The 20,598-nt window shown below is 32.0% G+C and overlaps 1 protein-coding gene and 1 non-coding gene across 9 annotated transcripts in view; one reads left to right on the forward strand and one right to left on the reverse strand.

The window, feature by feature from the left end:
* Nucleotides 1-14,874, forward strand: part of LOC132751058 (muscle M-line assembly protein unc-89-like) — an 81,279-nt gene extending 66,405 nt beyond the window's left edge. For 3 of the 8 annotated variants that reach the window (XM_060741169.1, XM_060741176.1, XM_060741184.1), the window contains 10 exons: nucleotides 691-861; nucleotides 1,438-1,581; nucleotides 2,139-2,437; nucleotides 3,905-4,069; nucleotides 5,733-6,374; nucleotides 6,640-6,801; nucleotides 7,561-7,669; nucleotides 8,396-8,538; nucleotides 9,880-9,912; nucleotides 13,920-14,874. In XM_060741169.1, the coding sequence (XP_060597152.1) occupies nucleotides 691-861; nucleotides 1,438-1,581; nucleotides 2,139-2,437; nucleotides 3,905-4,069; nucleotides 5,733-6,374; nucleotides 6,640-6,801; nucleotides 7,561-7,669; nucleotides 8,396-8,538; nucleotides 9,880-9,912; nucleotides 13,920-14,528 (2,477 nt within the window). In that variant the 3' untranslated portion in view covers nucleotides 14,529-14,874. Of the gene's footprint in view, nucleotides 1-690; nucleotides 862-1,437; nucleotides 1,582-2,138; nucleotides 2,438-3,904; nucleotides 4,070-5,732; nucleotides 6,375-6,639; nucleotides 6,802-7,560; nucleotides 7,670-8,395; nucleotides 8,539-9,237; nucleotides 9,253-9,879; nucleotides 9,913-13,919 lie in introns of all 8 variants that reach the window. The other 5 variants (XM_060741191.1, XM_060741205.1, XM_060741221.1 and 2 more) reach the window with 5 other exon arrangements.
* Nucleotides 14,875-20,290: 5,416 nt separating this feature from the next.
* Nucleotides 20,291-20,363, reverse strand: Trnat-agu (transfer RNA threonine (anticodon AGU)). The gene has a single exon. It is a non-coding gene; the product is annotated as a tRNA-Thr (tRNA).
* Between the last annotated feature and the right edge of the window lie 235 nt (nucleotides 20,364-20,598).

The following is a 20,598-nucleotide window of genomic DNA, read 5'->3' on the forward strand; positions in this document are numbered from 1 at the left end:
GTCAACGGTTAAGGTCATCCTTACTAAAAAAAAAAAATACTTTCGGGCATATAATGCTCCGCCTAGCGGTGCTCTTGTTGATAATTTTTTGGGGGTTAAGTTTTACATCGCACAGGTCATAAGGTGATCTTGGGTGCCCCTACCTGCATTATTTCAGGCATAAATGGGCACCTGAGTAGAACCATTGACTGGAAAGTTTCCTCACATAAGAGAATTGGAAGTCCATGTCGGGATTTGAACCTACAGTGGTGAGGGGCAGGTGGTTTGACAGATGATTTAATATTTCATTTACAGTTTTACAATGAATTACTTAAAACTTTTTCTTTAATCATCGTTAAGATTAATTTTCAATGAACATTTTGCCAAAAAAAGAATTTTTCACTATGATATGTTTGAGACAGCAATTACATTTAAAAAAAAATTGCCAATATAATTTCAAGTAAATAAGTAATACATGTCAACACCAGGACAGGTTTACACTATTTTATTAGAATAATTAAATATTTTTCAAAAATAAGCTAAATCAGTATGGATTTTTTAAAAATGTATTAGTTGCAAGTACTATAACCAGATATTTACCAGATGATTTTTTGGTATTCGTTGTTTTTTGTTTGTTTTTAATTGTTTGCCTATTTCTTATTGTTATTCAAGTATGAATGCATTATTTCAAGTGATCCATGTGCATTTCAGAAAACACAACAGAAATGAAGGCACCGGAATTCTTAAAGACTTTATCAGATCTAGAGGTCAAAGAAGGTCAAAGTGTAAAGTTCAGATGTAAGGTCAAGGGCATTCCTCAGCCAAGGGTCGTTTGGTACAAGGACGGCAAGATCCTGATGAACCAACTCAATTATAAACTTGGTAAATATGATTTAATATGAATATATATAAATATAATATAATAATAATTTAATATCTTAGGAGTTTATAATATTTCTTAAAAAAATTTCTGTCTGGGATATCCGTGGCTTAGTGGTAAAGGTTGTTGACTTCAAACTGTTTGGCCCTTCAATGCTGTTGGTTTGAATCCTGCCAAAGATTTGAATTCTTTCTCGTGAGAAAGCAATCTAGCTAGCTTAAAGAACTTCAGTAGTTCTGCTTCAGTGTTTGCTCATGTCTGAAATATTGCATCTGATTCTGTTGTTTTCCTCCAAGCTAGAAAGTCTCCTTTTGACCTTTTCAGTGTAGATGTTGCTTAAAACCTTCTTTATTTGTAAAAGTGACTGTAGTTGAAAGCTATAGTTGCTACAAACTTTATAGCAATATAATCTTAATAAAACAATCTCTGGACAATAGTTTATATCTTACAAGAAATAACAAGGAAAGATTTATTCATGGGCCCTATATCGATGAAAAAGGATTATGAGAAAATGGTTGATATAGGAGAAGTACAAATAATGGTATCATAGTAACATATTTAAATTCTGTTATTAATAGAGAAGTTTGGTAACCGTGACTACATCCTGGCAATTGACTCGGCTACGATGGATGAGGATGCCGAGTATTGCGCTTTGGCTAAAAATGTTGCTGGAGAGGCTCGCACCAGCGCACAACTTCTTGTAGAGCCCAGAAATAAACCAGGTATGTCAGCTTTATTATTTGGTTTCGCGATGTATTGCCATCATGGTGAACTTGATTTTATAGATTTGAGGTGATATTATACTCATATACATAAATTATGCCCATATTTTCATTGGCAAGTTGAGCTGAATTATCTATATACATGTATTTCAAAAGATTGACTGTAATAATGGTGATTTAAAACAGTTGATATAAAAAAAATGTTTAGGATAAAATATTATTTCGCTTCAAATATAAAAAGACTGCCTCACGTGTTTTAGGAATTGAAAATTACTGGTAAATTCTGATGGATATTTACAGAAATTTCTTTTGGCCACATGATTTATTTATCGTTTTTATGACGTAAATCATGAAATTCAAAGGAAATTATGGCAAAGTGTAAACTCATTTTGACTTTCACCTGTTCACTCACCATATACCCTTAGATGGGCATAATGTCACTTAAAGAGTCAGTTCCTATTCTATTTTCAAACTTCATGTCCGATTTATATGATGCTTATAGTAACATTTTACTGACTTGAACATGATTTTATTTCATATATTTCCTTGTTTTACAGAAAGTGTTCCAATTACTGCCAAATCTCCCAAATCACCAAAATCCCCAGAGAAAAAACAGTCTGCGGATGATTTCCCCGATTTATCGTACCTCGGATTGGGCCGGGCTAAAACACGACCTGCTAAGTCCACATCATCATCATCATCATTATCATCTTCATTGTCATCATCAAATAAAACGCCAAAGTCTTCAGAGGACAAAACTAAGGATTCTGATTTGCATAATTTGAGTGAAAGAGTGGCGGAAACGAAAGAAAGTGTATCAAAAGTTGCCGAGGATATGCTGTCATCTTCAAAAGAGGTAGATTTGGTCTATTTGATTCTATATTTTGTATATGCTTAGGAAAATGTTTGAATTTTCTGTTAATCAGGTTAATATAATTATATAATATATGATATGAAAAAACAAAAAAACAAAAAAAACATGACTATCTAACGGAACTCTTTTAACCACTGTTTCTTTCCTTCCTTACTTTTCGTAGAAGTAATAATTAACATGTTACTATGAAACAATCTTTCACTGCCTTATTTTCCATACTTGTTTACTTTCACTGGAATATTTAAATGTATACAGGAAAATCTTTAAACAAAAGTAAAGAAATTCCTTCAAATTTCATTTTTATTTAGAATGAAAACACCTTAAAAGTGATGGCATTTGCAACTTAAAACAATTTTATTTTTGAAAACTTTTTTGACTTTTTATGACAAAACTGACTCATATTTTCACAAAATCAGCAATTTTGTTTCATAAAAGACTTAATTTGAGTAACTTTGGCATTAGCTTTTAAGTTGGTATTTTATGAAAAGAAATTAAAAAAAAGAAAGCTGGATTTTAATGCTTGTACATTTAATTCAGAAATTAAATATTTGCAGGAATTTCTTTCTTTTTCACCCTGGTGAAGGCTATTAACTCTGTAGATATGGTAATTGTTTTGATCATAGATATCTGGAGATATAACTTACAAGATAAAATTTTTATCGAATGACGTCATGTCATTTTAATGTAATGTAACCATTACATTTAATATAAAACATCCTGATATGTTACTTAAATGACGTCAATTGGAATAAGTGACTGTAATTTTGGGTTGAAAAGTGAAAATGCATGATAAAAACCTACCTCCTAATTATTTGTTGTGCTTACAGTTATGCAGATGTCAGGGCCCACCATATGATAATAATGTTCTGTTCAATGAACATGTTTCAAGCCAATTTTAATTTGACTTCACATATGCCTCATTTTTAACTTGATTTGTTTATCTTAAACAATATAGGGATAATTAAAATTCCTTAAAGTGGTACAATAACTTCGATTTTACAATGCATATATATAGAATAAACTTGGCTAGAAACATGTTTTAGAATATTAACTATATTAATATTTCTCGGAAATGGTTCTTTAAATGCTATTCTTCTGTACATGAAACACAGTGGGTTCACTATAGCTTTGTCAAATGATTTTGTTCCTGAATTCAAGAAATTATACGACAAATTAAACGTTAATAAACTTGTAGAATAATTTCTATGATAAGACTGGAGTTGTTTTAAATGGGAAACTTAAAATTTTGAACAAGCTGGGAATATTTTTTGAAATCGACACTCAATGTACATAAAAGAAAAATAACTGAAAATTGTAAGAACCTTTTTTTTTGGGGGGGGGGGGGTGGGGGGGGGTGTTTGTGGAACAAAATCATGTGACGCGGCTCACTTTGGTAACATTATCGTCACTCATGTTAATCCTATATCTCCGTGTACTAACCTCTCACAGTTAACCGAGATTGACAAAAGTATCGCAGCCATGGACAAGCTTCTAGAAGATCTAGAGTCGGACGTTTATTCTGTAAATTCAGACGACGTCGAGAACAATAATGAGGTTATAAGTACGCTCCCCGGCTCGGCTGTTCTAGAATATTCTAACCAATTTTATGTAATGGTGAGTGCTTGCTTAATGGGGGAACGCCCACGCTTGCTTTACACGGTGTGCGGAGAATTGACGCTTCAAAGTAAATTCTTCAGCATTAAGATATGGAAGGAGGCAAATGGTCAAACTGACCAAAAGTGGTTTCCTAATGCTAAAGATTTTACTTTCAAGCCTCTCTTTCAGTTTTTTTTTTCCGCTTAATTTTCTTTCTTTGCAGCTTTACAATGCCAATCTTCCTGAAAATAGTTTTCTTTTTCGTTATGAAGAATTTTTTAACCATTATAAAAAAAATACACTACGGTACCTTTAAAATGAAAGAAATTTCTCTGTATAATTATGTCCTCTTGGTGGAAGAAAAACTTACTGTAAAATCAGCAAAAAAAAAAAAAAAAAAACATTTTATATATGTATATTTATAATTTTTCAAAAAAAAAAATAAAAATCACTGTATATCAATCAGATCACTAAAATCACCATTTTGTTAAAGGGACTACACTGAGGTTCTTTAACATGATGGGACTGAAAATATTTTTTCAAGATAAATGTACCATTTGATAGAGGTTTAGACAACTAATCTTTGTGCAACATTTCAGATCATTAGCTCACTTTGTTTTTCCAGAATAATTATTCAAATTGCACAAAAATGACCCAAAATGAAAAGCATTTAAACGCTTTTCACTCAAATTGGGCTAAGAAAAGCATAAAAATACGATTTTCAATTTATTTCAAAGTACAATTCTTAACTTTGCATATATTTCTGTTTAAAGTGCCGAAACTCATTTATGTAAGAAATTCAAAAGTTATGTTTTTAGGCTTTTAAACCTCAGTGCCCTTTAATCACTATTTCTGAAATTAGAATTTTTATTTTACAATATAAGATTAATAGTTTTTATAATAAATACATTTTTGAAAGATTTTACTTCATTTCACTACATCCCCCAGTATGATTTAACAGTAAGTGCTTGTGATAACCTCCCTTTGTTAGAATATGCTTGTGATTACCTCCCTTTGTAACTTATCCCTATACCTCCTTATTGTAGAAATGTGGGTTTTCTCCCCTTGCTAGATAGTAGCCTGTGTGTGTGTCCTAACCCTTGACCTGGTGAAGCCTAAAGTGATTGACCTTTAGTCTATACAAATTTATTTTAGTTCAATTGTGTTGGAAGCTATAAGCTTATTGAAACACTCTTGAATCCGTTCCTGAACCAGTCAGTACTAAGTAATGAGTGTAAAGTTTCTTTTTCAAGGAAACAACGGCTTGCCCCTGATGGGGGTTTGAACCCATGCTGTCAGCAATCCTTAGATTACTAGTCTGACGCGTTAACCACTTGGCCATGCTGCGGCCTTTGCCACCAGTATAGAGCTAGGCTAGCCTGAACATTGGTTCAGTCTGAACAGATTCTATTCTTTTGATTGCTTAATTTTGATATCTTGATATTGAAATACCTTAAAGATAGAATGGACTGTTCTAAAGTCACTTCAGGGCAAGTCCATTATAAAAACTCAGCAGGTTAAGGGTTCAATATTGTTAAAATTGTTTTTTAAAAAGGATAATCCTGTTAATTCACCCTGTAATAGGTATTAGAGGTTACGGGTTTTGCTAAAATGGTACTGGTATATTGTAATATAACGCATGTAAACGTTGTTATTTAAAAGAATGGGTTGTACATTACAGAAAGAGGCAGCTGAAAATGTGCGGAAAGCGACAAAATCCACGCTGGATTATTTAAACAGTACAGAAGCATATGTGATGAGGGAGAAAGGTATTGGCGATGTTGCTACAAGTACACCTAGAAACTCGGACACGGAACGTGTATTTAACCCCGATAGTGATGCTTCACATATTGTCTGTGATACAAGTGACGTAACCGTGGAAACGTCTCAAGACGCGAGCGATGACTCTCATAAAAGTGAGGTGGTGTTTAATTTAAATCCAATGACAATAAATATGGGTGGTTTGAAAGATTCCAAAAATAGAGTTCAAAGTGGCAGACGGACTTTATCTAGGTCAAGTTCAAATGAAGACTCAGCGGTTGCTAAGGACAACAATGAATCTCAACGTAGTGATACATTACATACGGACAGACAGAATTCTAGTGATACAAGTAGTCATGTGACACATTCTCCAGATGTTACCATGGATACCTCAGATCTGAATGTTTCTCACGATGGTTCTAGTGAGAAATTAACAGTGAATTTAGGGCCGAAACGCGAGAATAAAGATCCGTACAGGAGAGATTTTTATGTCACAGATACCCCTATGATGCAGAGGAAATCTCCTATAGAGGAGAAACAAAGAGCACGCACAGAGGAAAAGGTTTGTTGAGCTTTTAATACATCTAACATTCAGTTACATACAGAAGAAATTCAAAGTAAAAAACAAGTCGTTGTTTGTTTTGGTCAATATATTTATAATAAGACGAACAAATTCTTGATGTTTTCTGTCAGATTTTTCAAAATCAGATTTTGCAAACCCTGTGTTTCATGCTGGCGTGGCTGAATAAGGCTGGGGTATAGGTTTCAGCAGGGTAAAGGTAAAACTAACATGGATATAAGTGACAACTAAATCTTATATATTTCAGATATACCTGGCTGCTAATACTGTAACTAATCTAGAGAACAAAGTACAGTCACTACAAGATAAGATGAGGGCAGTAAATGCTCTACAAGAACAAGATAAATTAGGTCAACTAGAAAACGAAGTTGCCCAAACAGTAGCACATGTGGTGTCAACTGAAAAACAGGTACAGAGCATTTCCAAAGACTTTTGCACTAAAATATCAATTGTATATTTATTTTGTTGCTGAAATTTGTAAAAAAAAATTGACTAACAGTACAACCTGTGAAAAGTAGCACCCATGAGAGATGTGTTTGTAAAAAGTTGCTTTTGAGAGGTGCATGTATTTAAGTAGCTTTTGAGAGGTGCTGCATCGGAGAGATTAAATTTATACTAAAGTTAAACTGTTAGAAGATTTGCTACTTGGGTAGTGAGAGGTTAATGCTTTACGGAGGACCATTGTGCAGAGGTTGGACTGTACTACAAACATTCATATGACTTGTTATAACATGAGAGACACGTATTTTAGTTGTTTTTGAGAGGTGTTTCTCTGGAGAGATTAAATTTATAGTAAAGTTTAACTGTTGGAATATTAAGCTACTCGGGTAATTAGAGGTTAATGGTTAAGGAGGTCCATTGTGCAGAGGTTTGACTGTACTACAAACAATTTGTATAACACACATGTTTGTATTGTTATAACAACAAAATGTTGAAGTTAAAAATATTTATAAGATGTAAGTATAAGTACAGTCAAACATTGTGCAAAAAAGGCTCATTGTATTGCTAAAGGTTTTTGGATTCTTTCATGTGAGGAAGTTTTTCAGTTAACTCATGGAACGCCAGTGGTTGTAGAGAGGTCTTCTTCCACCAGTAAAGCTGGAAAGTGGCCATATAACCTTTACACTGTTATTGCAAACCAAACTTAAAACCTTACATTTATTTTCAGGTTAAGAAAATAGAAGGGGATGTTTCTAAACTCAAAGCAACAAAACGTCAAGCACCAAGTGTTCCTCCAGCAAGCCCTAGAGAAAGGCCTGAACCAACTTTCCTTAAAGGTAAACAGAACAGTGGTAATGAATTGTGATAACTATAAATAATAAAAAATAATGAATAAACAAATAATATTTATAAAATCTTCATATTTACACACAAACCAAAAAATTTTTTTGCTCTGATGAATGCATCAAGACAGTTAAAGATTACTGAATTTTCTTATTTGTGTTGCTTGTTTGTTTATATTCATAATTACACTGTAATTTCAAAGATTGCCATGAGTGAAATTCTCTCCTGGGTTGTTCCAATACTTTCATGATTGGAATGTGACCTTGATCATTCTTGACCTTGACATTGTCAAATTTTCAAAAATGTAACTTCACCTTTTGATTAGCCATTTTGATTCTACAATATTTGGAAATCTTCTATTTTAAATAAAAAATAAGATATGTAAGAAACAACTACAACAAAAATAATAATTGTAATAATTTAAGAAAACAGCCAAATTATTGATATTTATAGTCAATATTAGAAATTTTTTGAAACCTTTTTTGAAAAAAGGGCTCTTTTGCCTTTGGAAACAGGTCCCTTTATGGGAAAGAAAGAAAGATAAACACTATCTTCAAAATTAATACGTAAATTCAGCATTTCAATTAAAGTTCAATGTTTGATTGTTTCAATTAAAAAAAAAGATAAAATGTCCATGACTATTCATACAATTGACCATTCATACACTGCTGGTGTAGAAAACGTAAGTTGTAACATTTAATCATTGTATTGTGTTATAGGCGATACAAGGGAACAGGATTTACCTGAGAGTCGTACAGAATTTAACGAGGAATATGGTTCTATAGAACTTCCTAGTGTTAACCGACTCAAAGCTATGTTCGGTGGGATAAAGAGCAGTGACAAAGATTCCTCCATTAAAAGGGTAGGTATTTTTATAAAATAAAAGTAGAAAATTTACAAAAAAAAAGAGAAAAATTTTAAAAGTGTGAAAGATTTTCTTAAAACATTTCACAAAATCTGCTTTTAAGTGTTCACTATTTTATTGTTGTAATTAATATCACAGAAAAGTATTATCCTAATCTCAAATTTCTATGACACACATTGGTTTTGTCTTAATAGCAAAATTAAGAAATAACTAAAATTTTCAGAAAGAAAGATTTGTTGCGTTCTTTGCATGAATATTAGTATTGATAAAAGACGGACCAGGTTAAATATGAATACAGATTTGTGTTGGAATAATTTTTTTAAAAAAATGGGCAAATTTTATTCAGAACATATTCAATGTTTTTAAGGATAATTATATGGTTAAACACTTAACCGGCTAGATTTATGTAATGAATTTGCCCTACTTTGAAATGGAACTGACCACAGTTTAAGAGATTTTAAAAAATCAGAAATACAAATCAAGCACCCCAATCTGCCAACAGTATAAAGCCTTGGCAGACTGCATTGAAGTGCAGGCTGGGCTGGCTCTATACTGGTGCAGTGGCAAGTACTATCGGTAATCACTTTTGGGTGTGCGAGCAGTATAAAGGAAATAAGTTTGAAACAATAGAGAGTCTCTTTTTTTTTGTTAGAAATCATGACATAATATATAAATATTATGGGATATAATCTGTAGGTTCAAAGGTCATCGGTAAGTTAAAGTAATGAGTTGTTTAAAAAAAACTAAATTTTGTTTGTGTTTGAATGACATTAAAACCAAGCATGTCTGTTTTTTTTCCCCATATAAATAAACGGTTGTTGACTTACTGTTAAAGCATGCACATTGAAGCATGACTCTTACGTAACCCCTTCAATGTTGATTATATGTAATGAACTTTAAGTTTAAGGGATTTTAATGTAAAAAAATAAAATAAAATGAGTAATAACTACATAATATAGTCTTGGCATGCTGAACTGTAGCATGCCTAAAGACCTTATAAGAAAATACTGACAATGTTATAAATGCATGACTGGGTGGTTTGAATTTAAACAAGTTTGATCCATTCTTAAGCAGTTTTTAAATATATACTGACTGATTATTTATTGTAATAAGATGAATTATACTATATAGTATGCATGCAGTTCCCTCCCTTTGTTTTTGTAACCCCATCTTTGTTGTTACTAAAAAAATGTAGGCCATACCATCAAGCCTTGATTAAAGAAAACTGTACATAAAATTTAAGCTATATAATTATTATTGTGAAAATATTAGAAAGTTAAAATGTTAAATAAGGTAACAGTAAGTTTACCAAGTGTTAAAGTACAATTTGACTTGCAGGAAGCACAGTCTGATGGAGGTCAACAAGAGCCTGTATGTTGTATTGTTTAAATAGATGTTCAATAGTTGGTCTAGATTATCATACTAACCTGGGAAATCCCTCAAGATTATTTTAAAATCAGATTGTGGACCAGTCTATAAATGATGCTCTGTCATTGGTCAATTTCATATTTTGAATCGGGTTCATCCAATCAGAAGCTTAAGATTTTAGACTGGTCTGCAATTTGAAGTTTATTAATTTTCAGGGTTTGATTACAAAGCTTGAAATCATAAACAGTGTTTGAGAAGAAACTGCATTATTTACACAAGAGTTACATTCTTTAACACTTAAACATAATAGAAGGGGAAAAACCCACAAGAATTGAGAATAGAATATAATTAAATTAACTGACTAAAGGTACCGATGGAATTTTGATGCTTTTACATGTAAAGGACAACTCAATTTGTTTGTGATTTCAAGCTTTCATTTAAATTCTAATCTTTCATATTTAAGCTTTTTTTGAAGGAAAAAAAAATTCTGTACATGTGTGAACAGTTAAACATCATTCTCTGTGTGACTTTCCATTCTTGACAACCAATATTAGTGTGTGGATTTCTTTTCTCTGTTCTTTAAAGGATGCTGATGTTTCAAATAAAACTTCTACTACATTAATTTAGTACATTACTTACAAAATCATCCTTAAACCTTGCTCTTACCTTCTGTTTTGTTGTTGTTGTTTTTTTTGCCTTTGATATTTGAAACAGTTTCTGTTCATTGTCTACCTACAAATGTACTAGGTATACTGTGTCCTACATGTATATTATATAGTTACTTCTGAATTTAGAGTGTTTTGTGTGCCATAGTAGTTCCTTTGTCTTATCTTTTATCATTCTGTAACCTTATTTCTGATAGAATCTGTCACAGTTGTAAGAAAGAGAGTGGCTTGTTTGTCTTTTTTATGCTGAATATCAGATAGGTTGAAACTGGTATAAAGTAATTAACTGATTATTCGGCATTTTATTAAAGATTGCCTTACGTGACTTAGTTAAATACATTATTCTTTGAAGTTTGATTGCAAAGAAACTTAAATATAGCTTCTTTGAACCATTTTAGAGTCCATTTCACTTCTGGTGTTATAAGAAGAAACATGGTTGTTGCCTTAGTAAGGCTCGAACCCATGATCCCTGAGTTGAGAGGCAGACACTTTAAACAATAGGCCACCAATTTGTTGTTTACTTTCTATTAACTTGTCAAGCCAGTTTCTTCCTGTATTTTAGTTGCAAAAAAAAGTTTGTTTATTTCCGAAGTGTGCTATTTACTGTTTAATGCCAATATGAAGTGTTTTTCTTGATCTAAAATTTTTCCTTTTATACCTTGCAATTTAAAAAGCCATTTAGCAAATACAAGCCAGTTTTGTTGAATCTGCAAAGTTTTTAGTATATATATGCTTTCATGTTTAACATGTTTAATATTTATAATTTGACAAAGTTTTTTTTTCTTTTTTTTTGGACTGATTGGCTAAAATAATTGTGTGCATGTGTGTTTTTGTTTGACTTGTTGATAGCAAAACTGTTGCAAGTCCTTCTGTATTTCATATAAGTTACTGCAGTTTGGCGGTCAACCCTGACAGTTTGTTTTGTGAATAGTCTATGTAGTTGTATACTGACCAACTGAAAAAAAAAATTATGATATCTCTAGTATAATAATATCAAAATATCTCTATTATAATATCAAAATAGAAATGCAAATTTTTTGTTCACATTTTCCTATGTTTACATTCACAGAATCACTTCAAATGGTAATAACAAATTTGTAATCAGCAATGAATTGCTAGTAATGTTAGTCCTATTAAAGTTATTTATAATTTCCAATGTACGAAATTAAAGCACACACAAAATTTTAAAGTTTCCATTAACTCATAAATTTTAATTGTCCTCAATAATAGACATGTATTAATTAATGAATTTAATAGATTTATATTATATTTATAGATTTATATAGTACATAAATTAATTGTAAATGTGGACTCCCATGCTTTGGATTTTGGTTTAATTACTAGCGTATTCTTTTTACTGAGAAAAAAATGGCATATCAAAAGGTAGAGGAAATTATAATTATTCAGCATATGTTAGATTTCAGCCTATTATTATTATGATATATATAATTTAGAGTTATGGCCCTGCCTTTTCTTATACAGAACATAGTTATGTGCCTTGGCTACTTTTTTACATTATTATGTTATTTTTCTTGTCTGTTGAAATTTAACTTGAAATATATAATTGACTGATGACCCTTGACTGTTTTCATGTACGAAAGGGTTACATGTTGTTGCTTTAAGTGCAGTAACAGATTAACTCTTTATATAATTTAATAGGAGTTAACCTGTTACTGCACTAAGGTGGATATATATGTAACCATGGACCATTTAAAAATCTTATGCAATTATGTCCCTTGATGAAAGAAATGATATATATTACAATCTTTTCTCCATTTCATTATGTTCATATTCCTTTGAAGAAATGGCATATACATTTCTTAGAAAGTGTTACTCTTCTTGATATCTAAGCAGTTTGAAATTCAACATTTGAAGTCTGTTATATAGAAAAAGGGGTCCACATTCACAATTTACTTTTTACTTTCAAATGTACATTTGTGTAATACATGTAGTTATATATTCAGTTGTACCCATTTTTAGCTCGACTTTTCTATGAAAAGGGGAGCTATCCTACTCGCCCCGGCGTCGGCGTCGGCGTCACACCTTGGTTAAGTTTTTCGTACCACCCCACTTTATTTCAGAAGTATTACAAGTATGGCTTTGAAACTTACCATACTTGTTCACCATCATAACCTCCATCTACAGACAAGAGTACATAACTCTGTCAAGGTTTTTGACAGAATTATGGCCCTTTTTTGACTTAGAAAGTGTATTGAGCTTGGTTAAGTTTTTTGTACCACCTCACTTTATTTCAAAACCATTGGAGGTATTGCTTTGAAACTGACCATACTTGTTTACCATCACGACCTTCATCAACAGACAAGAGGACATAACTCTGTCAAGGTTTTTGACAGAATTATGCCCCTTTTTGACTTAGAAAATACATTGAATATGGGTAAAATCCACTTATTGCCTTAACCCTTTGAGATATTGCTTTGAAACTTTTAATGCTATTTCACATCATTACCCCCATCTGTACGCAAGAGAAGGTAACTCTGTCAAGGATTTGTTTTAAAAATTAAGGCCTTTTATCGACTTAGAATCTTGGTTAAGTTTTTAGTACCAGTCCACTTTTTGACTGAACTGTTTGAGATATTAATTTGAAAGTTGGAATACTTGTTTACAATCATGATTCTCTTTTGACTTAAACATTTCAAACTTTGCTGCAGTGTTCAAGGGTATCACACAATTCAGTAAAATAATTCTTCACTAAATATCTTAATGCTCATGGCCATTGTTCACTTTAAAAATACAGAGATTCTTGTATTGCCTTTTACTGCAAAAACTTTTTTTATTGGCAAGCAATAAAAAAGTCGAGCGCGCTGTCTTACGGACAGCTCTTGTTTTAAACGCTTATAATTCATAAACTGTTATTTGCTACATATACTGGTAAAACTATACAAGTTTTTGTAGAATATATTATTTTGATAGTCGTATATAACCACTTACATATTTCTCGTGTAACAAGTAATTATACTGTATTCTATTATTTTTTTCTTTTCACACTATAGTATATATTATGTTTTAGAATTATTATCAGATCTGTCTGTTTTCTTTAATTTCAAAGCAAAAATGTTCTTTTCTTATTCTGCTTAAATACATTTGTTATGTTCTTTTTATATCAGATACACAATTTGCTTTGTACGATTGTATTCAAAAGCTTTCCAACAAAATATGAATTATTATACATATTATATATAGCATGTAAATATATTTTATTTTTTATTATGAATAAACTGCTTACTGTTTGTCACTTTTATCTGAAAATTAATCATGCATGATTTTGATTGGATGCTATTTTCGGAATCAGAGTATAACTAGATTCTTATTGGTTTCTATTTATAGATTCACAGTATAACTGCTAGAAGTGTACCTAAAGAACAGTTGGAGAAACTACGCCATACGTCAGGAGATCATCCTCAAACAGCTGTATCATCATCTACCGAACCGGCTCAACCTGCACGTGCAACTTCCTTGATGACGGGTGAACAAATTAAAGCACGCCCGAACGTGCCAACACAAGTTTATCAGTCACATGACTTTGACTCTGGCAAGTCAGTCGGCCATAAAATGCAAGCTCCAAAACAAAGTATACAAGTTTCTTCAAATGTGAAGCAGACCTCAGTTGCCGATAGTAACACTAAGTCTAAATCATCCGTACAAATCAGTCTCGCGAGTGGGAATATAAACAAACCTATACACACTGACACAGTAGATCATGCTCAACCAAAACAACCAATCAAAACTACTGTAACAGCCAATAAAACAAATGCACCAAACAATTCTAGCCAATCAAAGTCATCGGCACATAATGTGAAAACTGGAGAGGATATAGACACTCCAGAGGAGAGAAAATCACCAAAAATCAAAACAGGAGCAATTTCAGCGATGTCCAAGTTTTGGGAAAAGGGGGCAAAAGATACCGTAGTACCAGAGCTATTGGAATATGATTGATAATTGTCAATAATAGATAAATTTTATACAATGTTAAACTATTAAACAAGTGCAATTTGCATATTTTATTATGTTAAAATTATATGAGAAAATATACAAAAGAAATGAAGATTTACATGTACATGGAACAATTGTTTCATGCATATTTGGTTTTATCAATGAGATATGATTTTTATCACTCACTGTATGATAACCATTGCTGAATTTCATCTAGTAGCATAAAAGAAAAAGTGAAAATTATGGAATATGTCTCGCTCTGAAGTGAGGTCACTAAGGCTAAAAATAGATTTTCCTCTACTTTGATTCTCTAGCACGCAGTAAGGTCTTTCCAATAAAAGTCTATTTGAAAGACAGTTCTAATTTAAGTGAAAACTCAACGCATTCATCAGTATTTAATCAATGTTTTCTGTTTTAGAATATTGAAATTATTTCACTGGTGCTACATGGCCAGTGAGTACATGTATATTAAAAATATCTTACTCCCAAGATGCAATTCATATTTGTTGGAAAAAAAGCAATGAACTATCCTAGATTTATTTAATATGTAAGTAAAAGATTTGTGATATTTTTGTATTAAATGTTAGCTAGATTTCTTTTATATATGCAATTTAATACAGTAAATTAACTTGTCGGTTTTAACAGAAATTTTGGAAAAACGGAAGATGTCTGAAAAATCTCTGGCAAATTTTTTATGTTAAAACCACATGGTAGTGTAAAAGATTTGCAATATAACTTTGTTCATAGATTGAATTATGTTTCTCCACATGTTCTTCTGTTGAATGTGATATATACATGTAAATGCAAGGTCATGATATTATTAATGTTGTTTGTTGTTGTTGTTTTTATACCAGACTGCATTTATGCTACTACCAGTTATATATGCCAGTATCCCGATGTAGTAGCAAATAAATTGTAAAAATGTAATCTCTAAAATAAACTAAACACAAATCAGACTAAGTGTATGACTTGTGAATTTTTAAATTTTATTAAAGGGACTTCACTGAGTTTTTTGACATGATGGGAGTGAATATATTTTTTCCAGATAAATGTACCATTTGATGCAGGTTTAGACCATTAATCCTATTGAAAAAATTTCAGATTATTCGCACATTTCTTCTTTTTTCCAGAATAATTATTCAAATTGTAAAAAAATGACCAAAAATGAAAAGCGTTTAAAGGCTATTCGCTTTTCACTCAATGGGGTTAAGGAAAGCATAAAATAAGATTTTCAATTTATTTCAAAGTATATTTCCTAACTATCTTTGCATATATTTCTGTTTGAAGTGTAGGAAATGCAAACATTGTGTTTTTAGGCTTTTAAACCACAGTGGAGTCCCTTTAATGTATGACAGTTTTTTTTTCAGCTTTGGTAAAGTCATAAAATCCGGTTTTTGGGGGGTTTTTTTTGGTTTTTTTCAAGACAATTTAAATTGCTCATAATTAAAGAATTGTCTGATATTGATTTTGCCTTATTCACAGTTTTCAGTAACTAAACAGAACTGATGACTATTCATCAACCAATTATAGTGCTATTCAAATATCATTCTGTTTAAAGCTTTTTTTCATATTAAACATTTTATTTTATGTACTAACTGGTTTTTAACATAGCTTTGTGCAATATAACAAAATGATATTGTTTTTATACACATTCTTTATTGTTTTATTTTGTCTGCGTCTATATACAAAGCAAATTTGAATAAGAAAACTAAGTTTGGAGAACCAGTCAAAAAAGTTACTTTGTGATTGGCCAGTTTTGAATTCAAATTAACCAGTCAGAATCCACATCTTAAGTTGGACTGGTCTCCGAACTTTGACCCAGGTGTATTTGTATATATAGAGTGTTTTTGATTAATCAGGGAGTGTGAATTATAATTTCTGTGCAAAGATACTTATAATAAAAAATATGTTATGTAAATACTGATTTCTTTTTATCTCTTCTCATAAGAATTGTTTATTTTTCTATTATTTTTACATGAAATTTTCACAATTCCACCTGTTAATAACAAATCTCTTAATAAGGCAAGGCACAGGTAGTACCTTATCATGCATGTTCTACAATTTTTGTCAAAATAAACACATTAAAACTTCCCTAAAGGCACATTTAAGACCTCAGAGTTCACTAAAAGTGTACTTAATGCCAAAATGCAAAAAAGAAGCAAAAAAATGGTGAAGTTATATGACCAATGAGTAACTTTTTGTAATCTGAAATAGAACAACTATAATAAATAGTTTTTTTGGCTTAATGGGTTATTAATGATAGGACTAAAATCATTTAAATGCTATATGGGTAACTTTTTGGCATCTATAAAGGAACACCTAGAATGAAAAACTTTTTCGGCTTAATGGGCCTTTAATGATACAGCTTAAATTCTATGTTCTTTTGTTATAACAAATTCATAAAGGGAATGTGTGGAAAATGTGCTTTTTTCCTTATATCTAGGGTTGACTGCAAAACTGCAGTAACTTATATAAAATAATAAAGGACTTACTACAGTGTTGTAGTCAACCTTTGTATTATTAAACATGTTTACATCAAATACTATAGTATTTATCTACATTTATTATATTTATAATTTAACAGGTAAACAAGGATGGATTTATTGTATGATATATGTTATTATTTTGCTTCATTATTACTGTTATATAATAATCTATAAATATTGAAGATACATTTTGTAAATACATGTATAGAACAAGTAGAAAAAAACTTTGTTACATTCCATAAATACTAATATAATTGCAGAAAAATAAAACAAAAGTTAAAAATGGACAATTGTTGTTTTCCCTCATTTCTAAAGGCAAGGAATGTGGTTCTTTAAATCACTCAATGCTCCTAAAAAAATACTGGTGGTACATTATACTTAAGTTTCAAATTTGAACTTTTAAAAATGTATCCACATAAATAAAGATGGTGGTGGTGGTATTGGTAGTTTTCCTTCCGGATCAGGGTAGTAAGCCACATTGAATTTACCAGAGCACAGTTCAGCCACCACATCGTTCCTGGGCAGACTGTCAAGCAGTTTACCAGTATAAGTTGCCTTCACTTTCGCAAGGAACTGTTATTTCTGTACATGCCAGAGCAGAGGTACACTGCGAATGACAGTAGAAAGGATTTCATGATCAATCACACCGAAAGTGACATGCGCTGTCCGGGAATCAAACTCAGGGCGCCTGATTCACAGTCCAACTATTGAGCTAACCGAACGATATACGTGTACATAAAAAGTATTAGGAACGTCATATACATGTATAATTAATGTAAGGTATGTGGGGGATGACCCCGACCCTCTCATACCTATTACGGGGTAAACTATTTATATATATATAGTATTTTGAATAATCTCCCCCCACACTTTCCAAGTGCGTGCAGATGATCAAATCAGAACAGTTTGTAGTTACGATGTGTTGTATGTGCTATTATGCAAATTTTCTTCAAAGTCATTAAAGCCTGTGTTTATATCTGGTACATGACTTGCAGCTTTTGTTAATCTCTGAAGTGTGTCATCTTTGAAAATTAGCAGCAGAGAGTCTGGCCATTTCACCTTGCTGACTGCTTAACATGGCCGAACTTGAGATTTGCTAAGCATTTTAGACCATGATGCACAGATGTATAAAGTAGAGTGATAGTTTCATTCGGGCCAGGTAACCATCAAATAAGGTGACCATTAGTACAGTTTCAACTGTAAATTGTTGTCCTTCTGTATCTCTAACACTCACCATTACTCTTCCCCACAGTTTCTCCCAGCAACTTCATTTATTGACCACTAACTTACCTTGGGTGGACCTCTAACTTTAGGTGGAGTTAATTAAGATAGCTTTTTACATTTGCTCATACAGCATTTATTGATGATTTTTTTTTGTACATACATTTGGTGGTGCTTTTTCCTTTGGATATCATTAACTTGGGTTGGTCTGTACTTTTATGTAGAGATAGGGATAATTTGGGTCAAGATAAAGGTCACCTTTGATAAAGTAGATTAATTAACTGTGTCACGACAAATCCAACATAGTGCGTTTGCGACCAGCATGGATCCAGACCAGCGTGCACATCCGCACAGTCTGATCAGAATGCTTACCAACCTTATTACAAGTAGAGAAACTGAAAGCGAACAGCATGGATCCTGATCAGACTGTGCAGATGCGCAGGCTGGTCTGGATCCATGCTGATTGCAAATGCACTATGTTGGATTTGTCGTGATGTGGCTCATTAGTCTACTTTATCAAAGGTGACATTTATCTTATATGTTGGTTTTGTTGTAACGCGGCTCAATTTTTTTACACTTGCTCATACAGTCTTTAGGTACATTAACAAATGTACAGGGTTGAGTAGCAGCCATTGTCTTGTGATATGTCTTGTTTGCAAAAAAAAATTGTGTGCAAGGAATCTTGTTCTTAATCATTGAATCCAGCACAGCTTACTATAGTCATATGTTGACTGTCCAGCTTTACTGGTTGAGGAAGACCTTGGGTGCCCACTAAGAATGATTTTGGTGGAGGAACATGTACCTTAACCCTTTACCTCATATATATGTGATTAAATGCACTTTCGACCCCCCCACCCACTTTGAGGTCTCAAAAAGTGAAAAAATGTCCCATGTAGGCCCTAAACAGTTGTTTTTGTTTGAGAAATGTTGTTAAAAAAGTGATAATTGTTCTAGTCGCTGCCCCTTATCAGACAGATACATCAGGGGGTACCGGAGGGGGGGGAGTAAGGGGTTTAAATGGCCATTCAAGACAGATGACTGTCGATAAAAGTCAACTATTTATACAGATTGTTATGGCCATAAGGTGCCCTTTTATGCATTAGTTTACGCACAAGCAGGTGCTTTGACAGTAGTAGTATCAACCTTTTGTAAGCTTAGCTGTCGCTTCTGTGAAATGAACCACTTGTCAACATGGCTCTTCCCTTGAGGTAGAAAGTTGGAACTTTGCTGTGGCTGAAAGCAGGCAGGTAAAATTTTACTTTCTTTACCTATTAAAGTGTACATATTTAAAGCACACTACAACTTTGTAACTAGAATTAAATTGATAATATAAGCAACTAAAATGAAAGTACAAGTATTAATTAAATGAATAAAAGACATAAAGATTGAATTGTACATAAATGAAATGTGATAACTTAAAACGGATTAAGATAAGGAATAGATGATAAAAACATGCTTAAAATTTAATTAAAAAACCCATAGTTTTGTGATATTTTTAGCCTGACTTGAGTTTTTAAAAAACATTTCAATTCATTTTGGGTAATTTTTACAGTAAATATAATTATTCTGTAAGAGAAAAAAAACTAGTGACTTGATTTACACATCCAGACCTACATCAAATTATATAAATTTTATGTCCTACCATGTCAAAAAAAATCAGGAGTCCCTCAAAGTACTAGAAATAAATTACTTTTATTAACCAGAAACACTGTATACATGTACCCATTTCCTCCAACACACACTCAATGCAATTATAGCTTTGCAATCAGTCTTAAGCACAAAATATGCACATGTAATATAAATATGTCTTTTATTATAATATTTTTAAAATTTCTCTTTGTAGTGTGCCCAGCAAGCATTTTGACTGTTATAACTATGGCTTGGACAAAAAATGAATTATTTTTTGTCCAGTAATTAATACAAAAATAGAATTTATATGGAAACAAAATTTTCATGTCAAAGGAATTGACTGAATTGATTGATAATTATTAATTTTAGTGGGGAAAAAAACAATGGATTGTATGTTACTGAATTTAAAAGAAAAGAAAAAAATGCAAAAGGCTCCAGGGGGGATCGAACCCCCGACCTCCTGTTTACTAGACAGGCGCTCTAACCACTGAGCTATGGAGCCGTGTGGTGAAAGCAGACGAAACACAGCTTATATACACTTCAGCATAATTGATTGTACGACTATTCACTATTTAGATTATTAATATTAAATAGTAAATTCTTTAAAACAAAAGTTGTTAATCAGATGTAATTATCCTAATTATCTTGTTCACGTGCTTTTAACAAAAGATTAAACGAAACACTGTGTAGTATTGATCGGCGGAAACTAACGATGACACCCGAGGTCAATGGTGCGA

Source organism: Ruditapes philippinarum, unplaced genomic scaffold, assembly GCF_026571515.1.
Source record: "Ruditapes philippinarum isolate M1 unplaced genomic scaffold, ASM2657151v2 ctg1868_1_1_1_1, whole genome shotgun sequence".
Classification (NCBI taxonomy): Eukaryota; Metazoa; Mollusca; class Bivalvia; order Venerida; family Veneridae; genus Ruditapes; species Ruditapes philippinarum.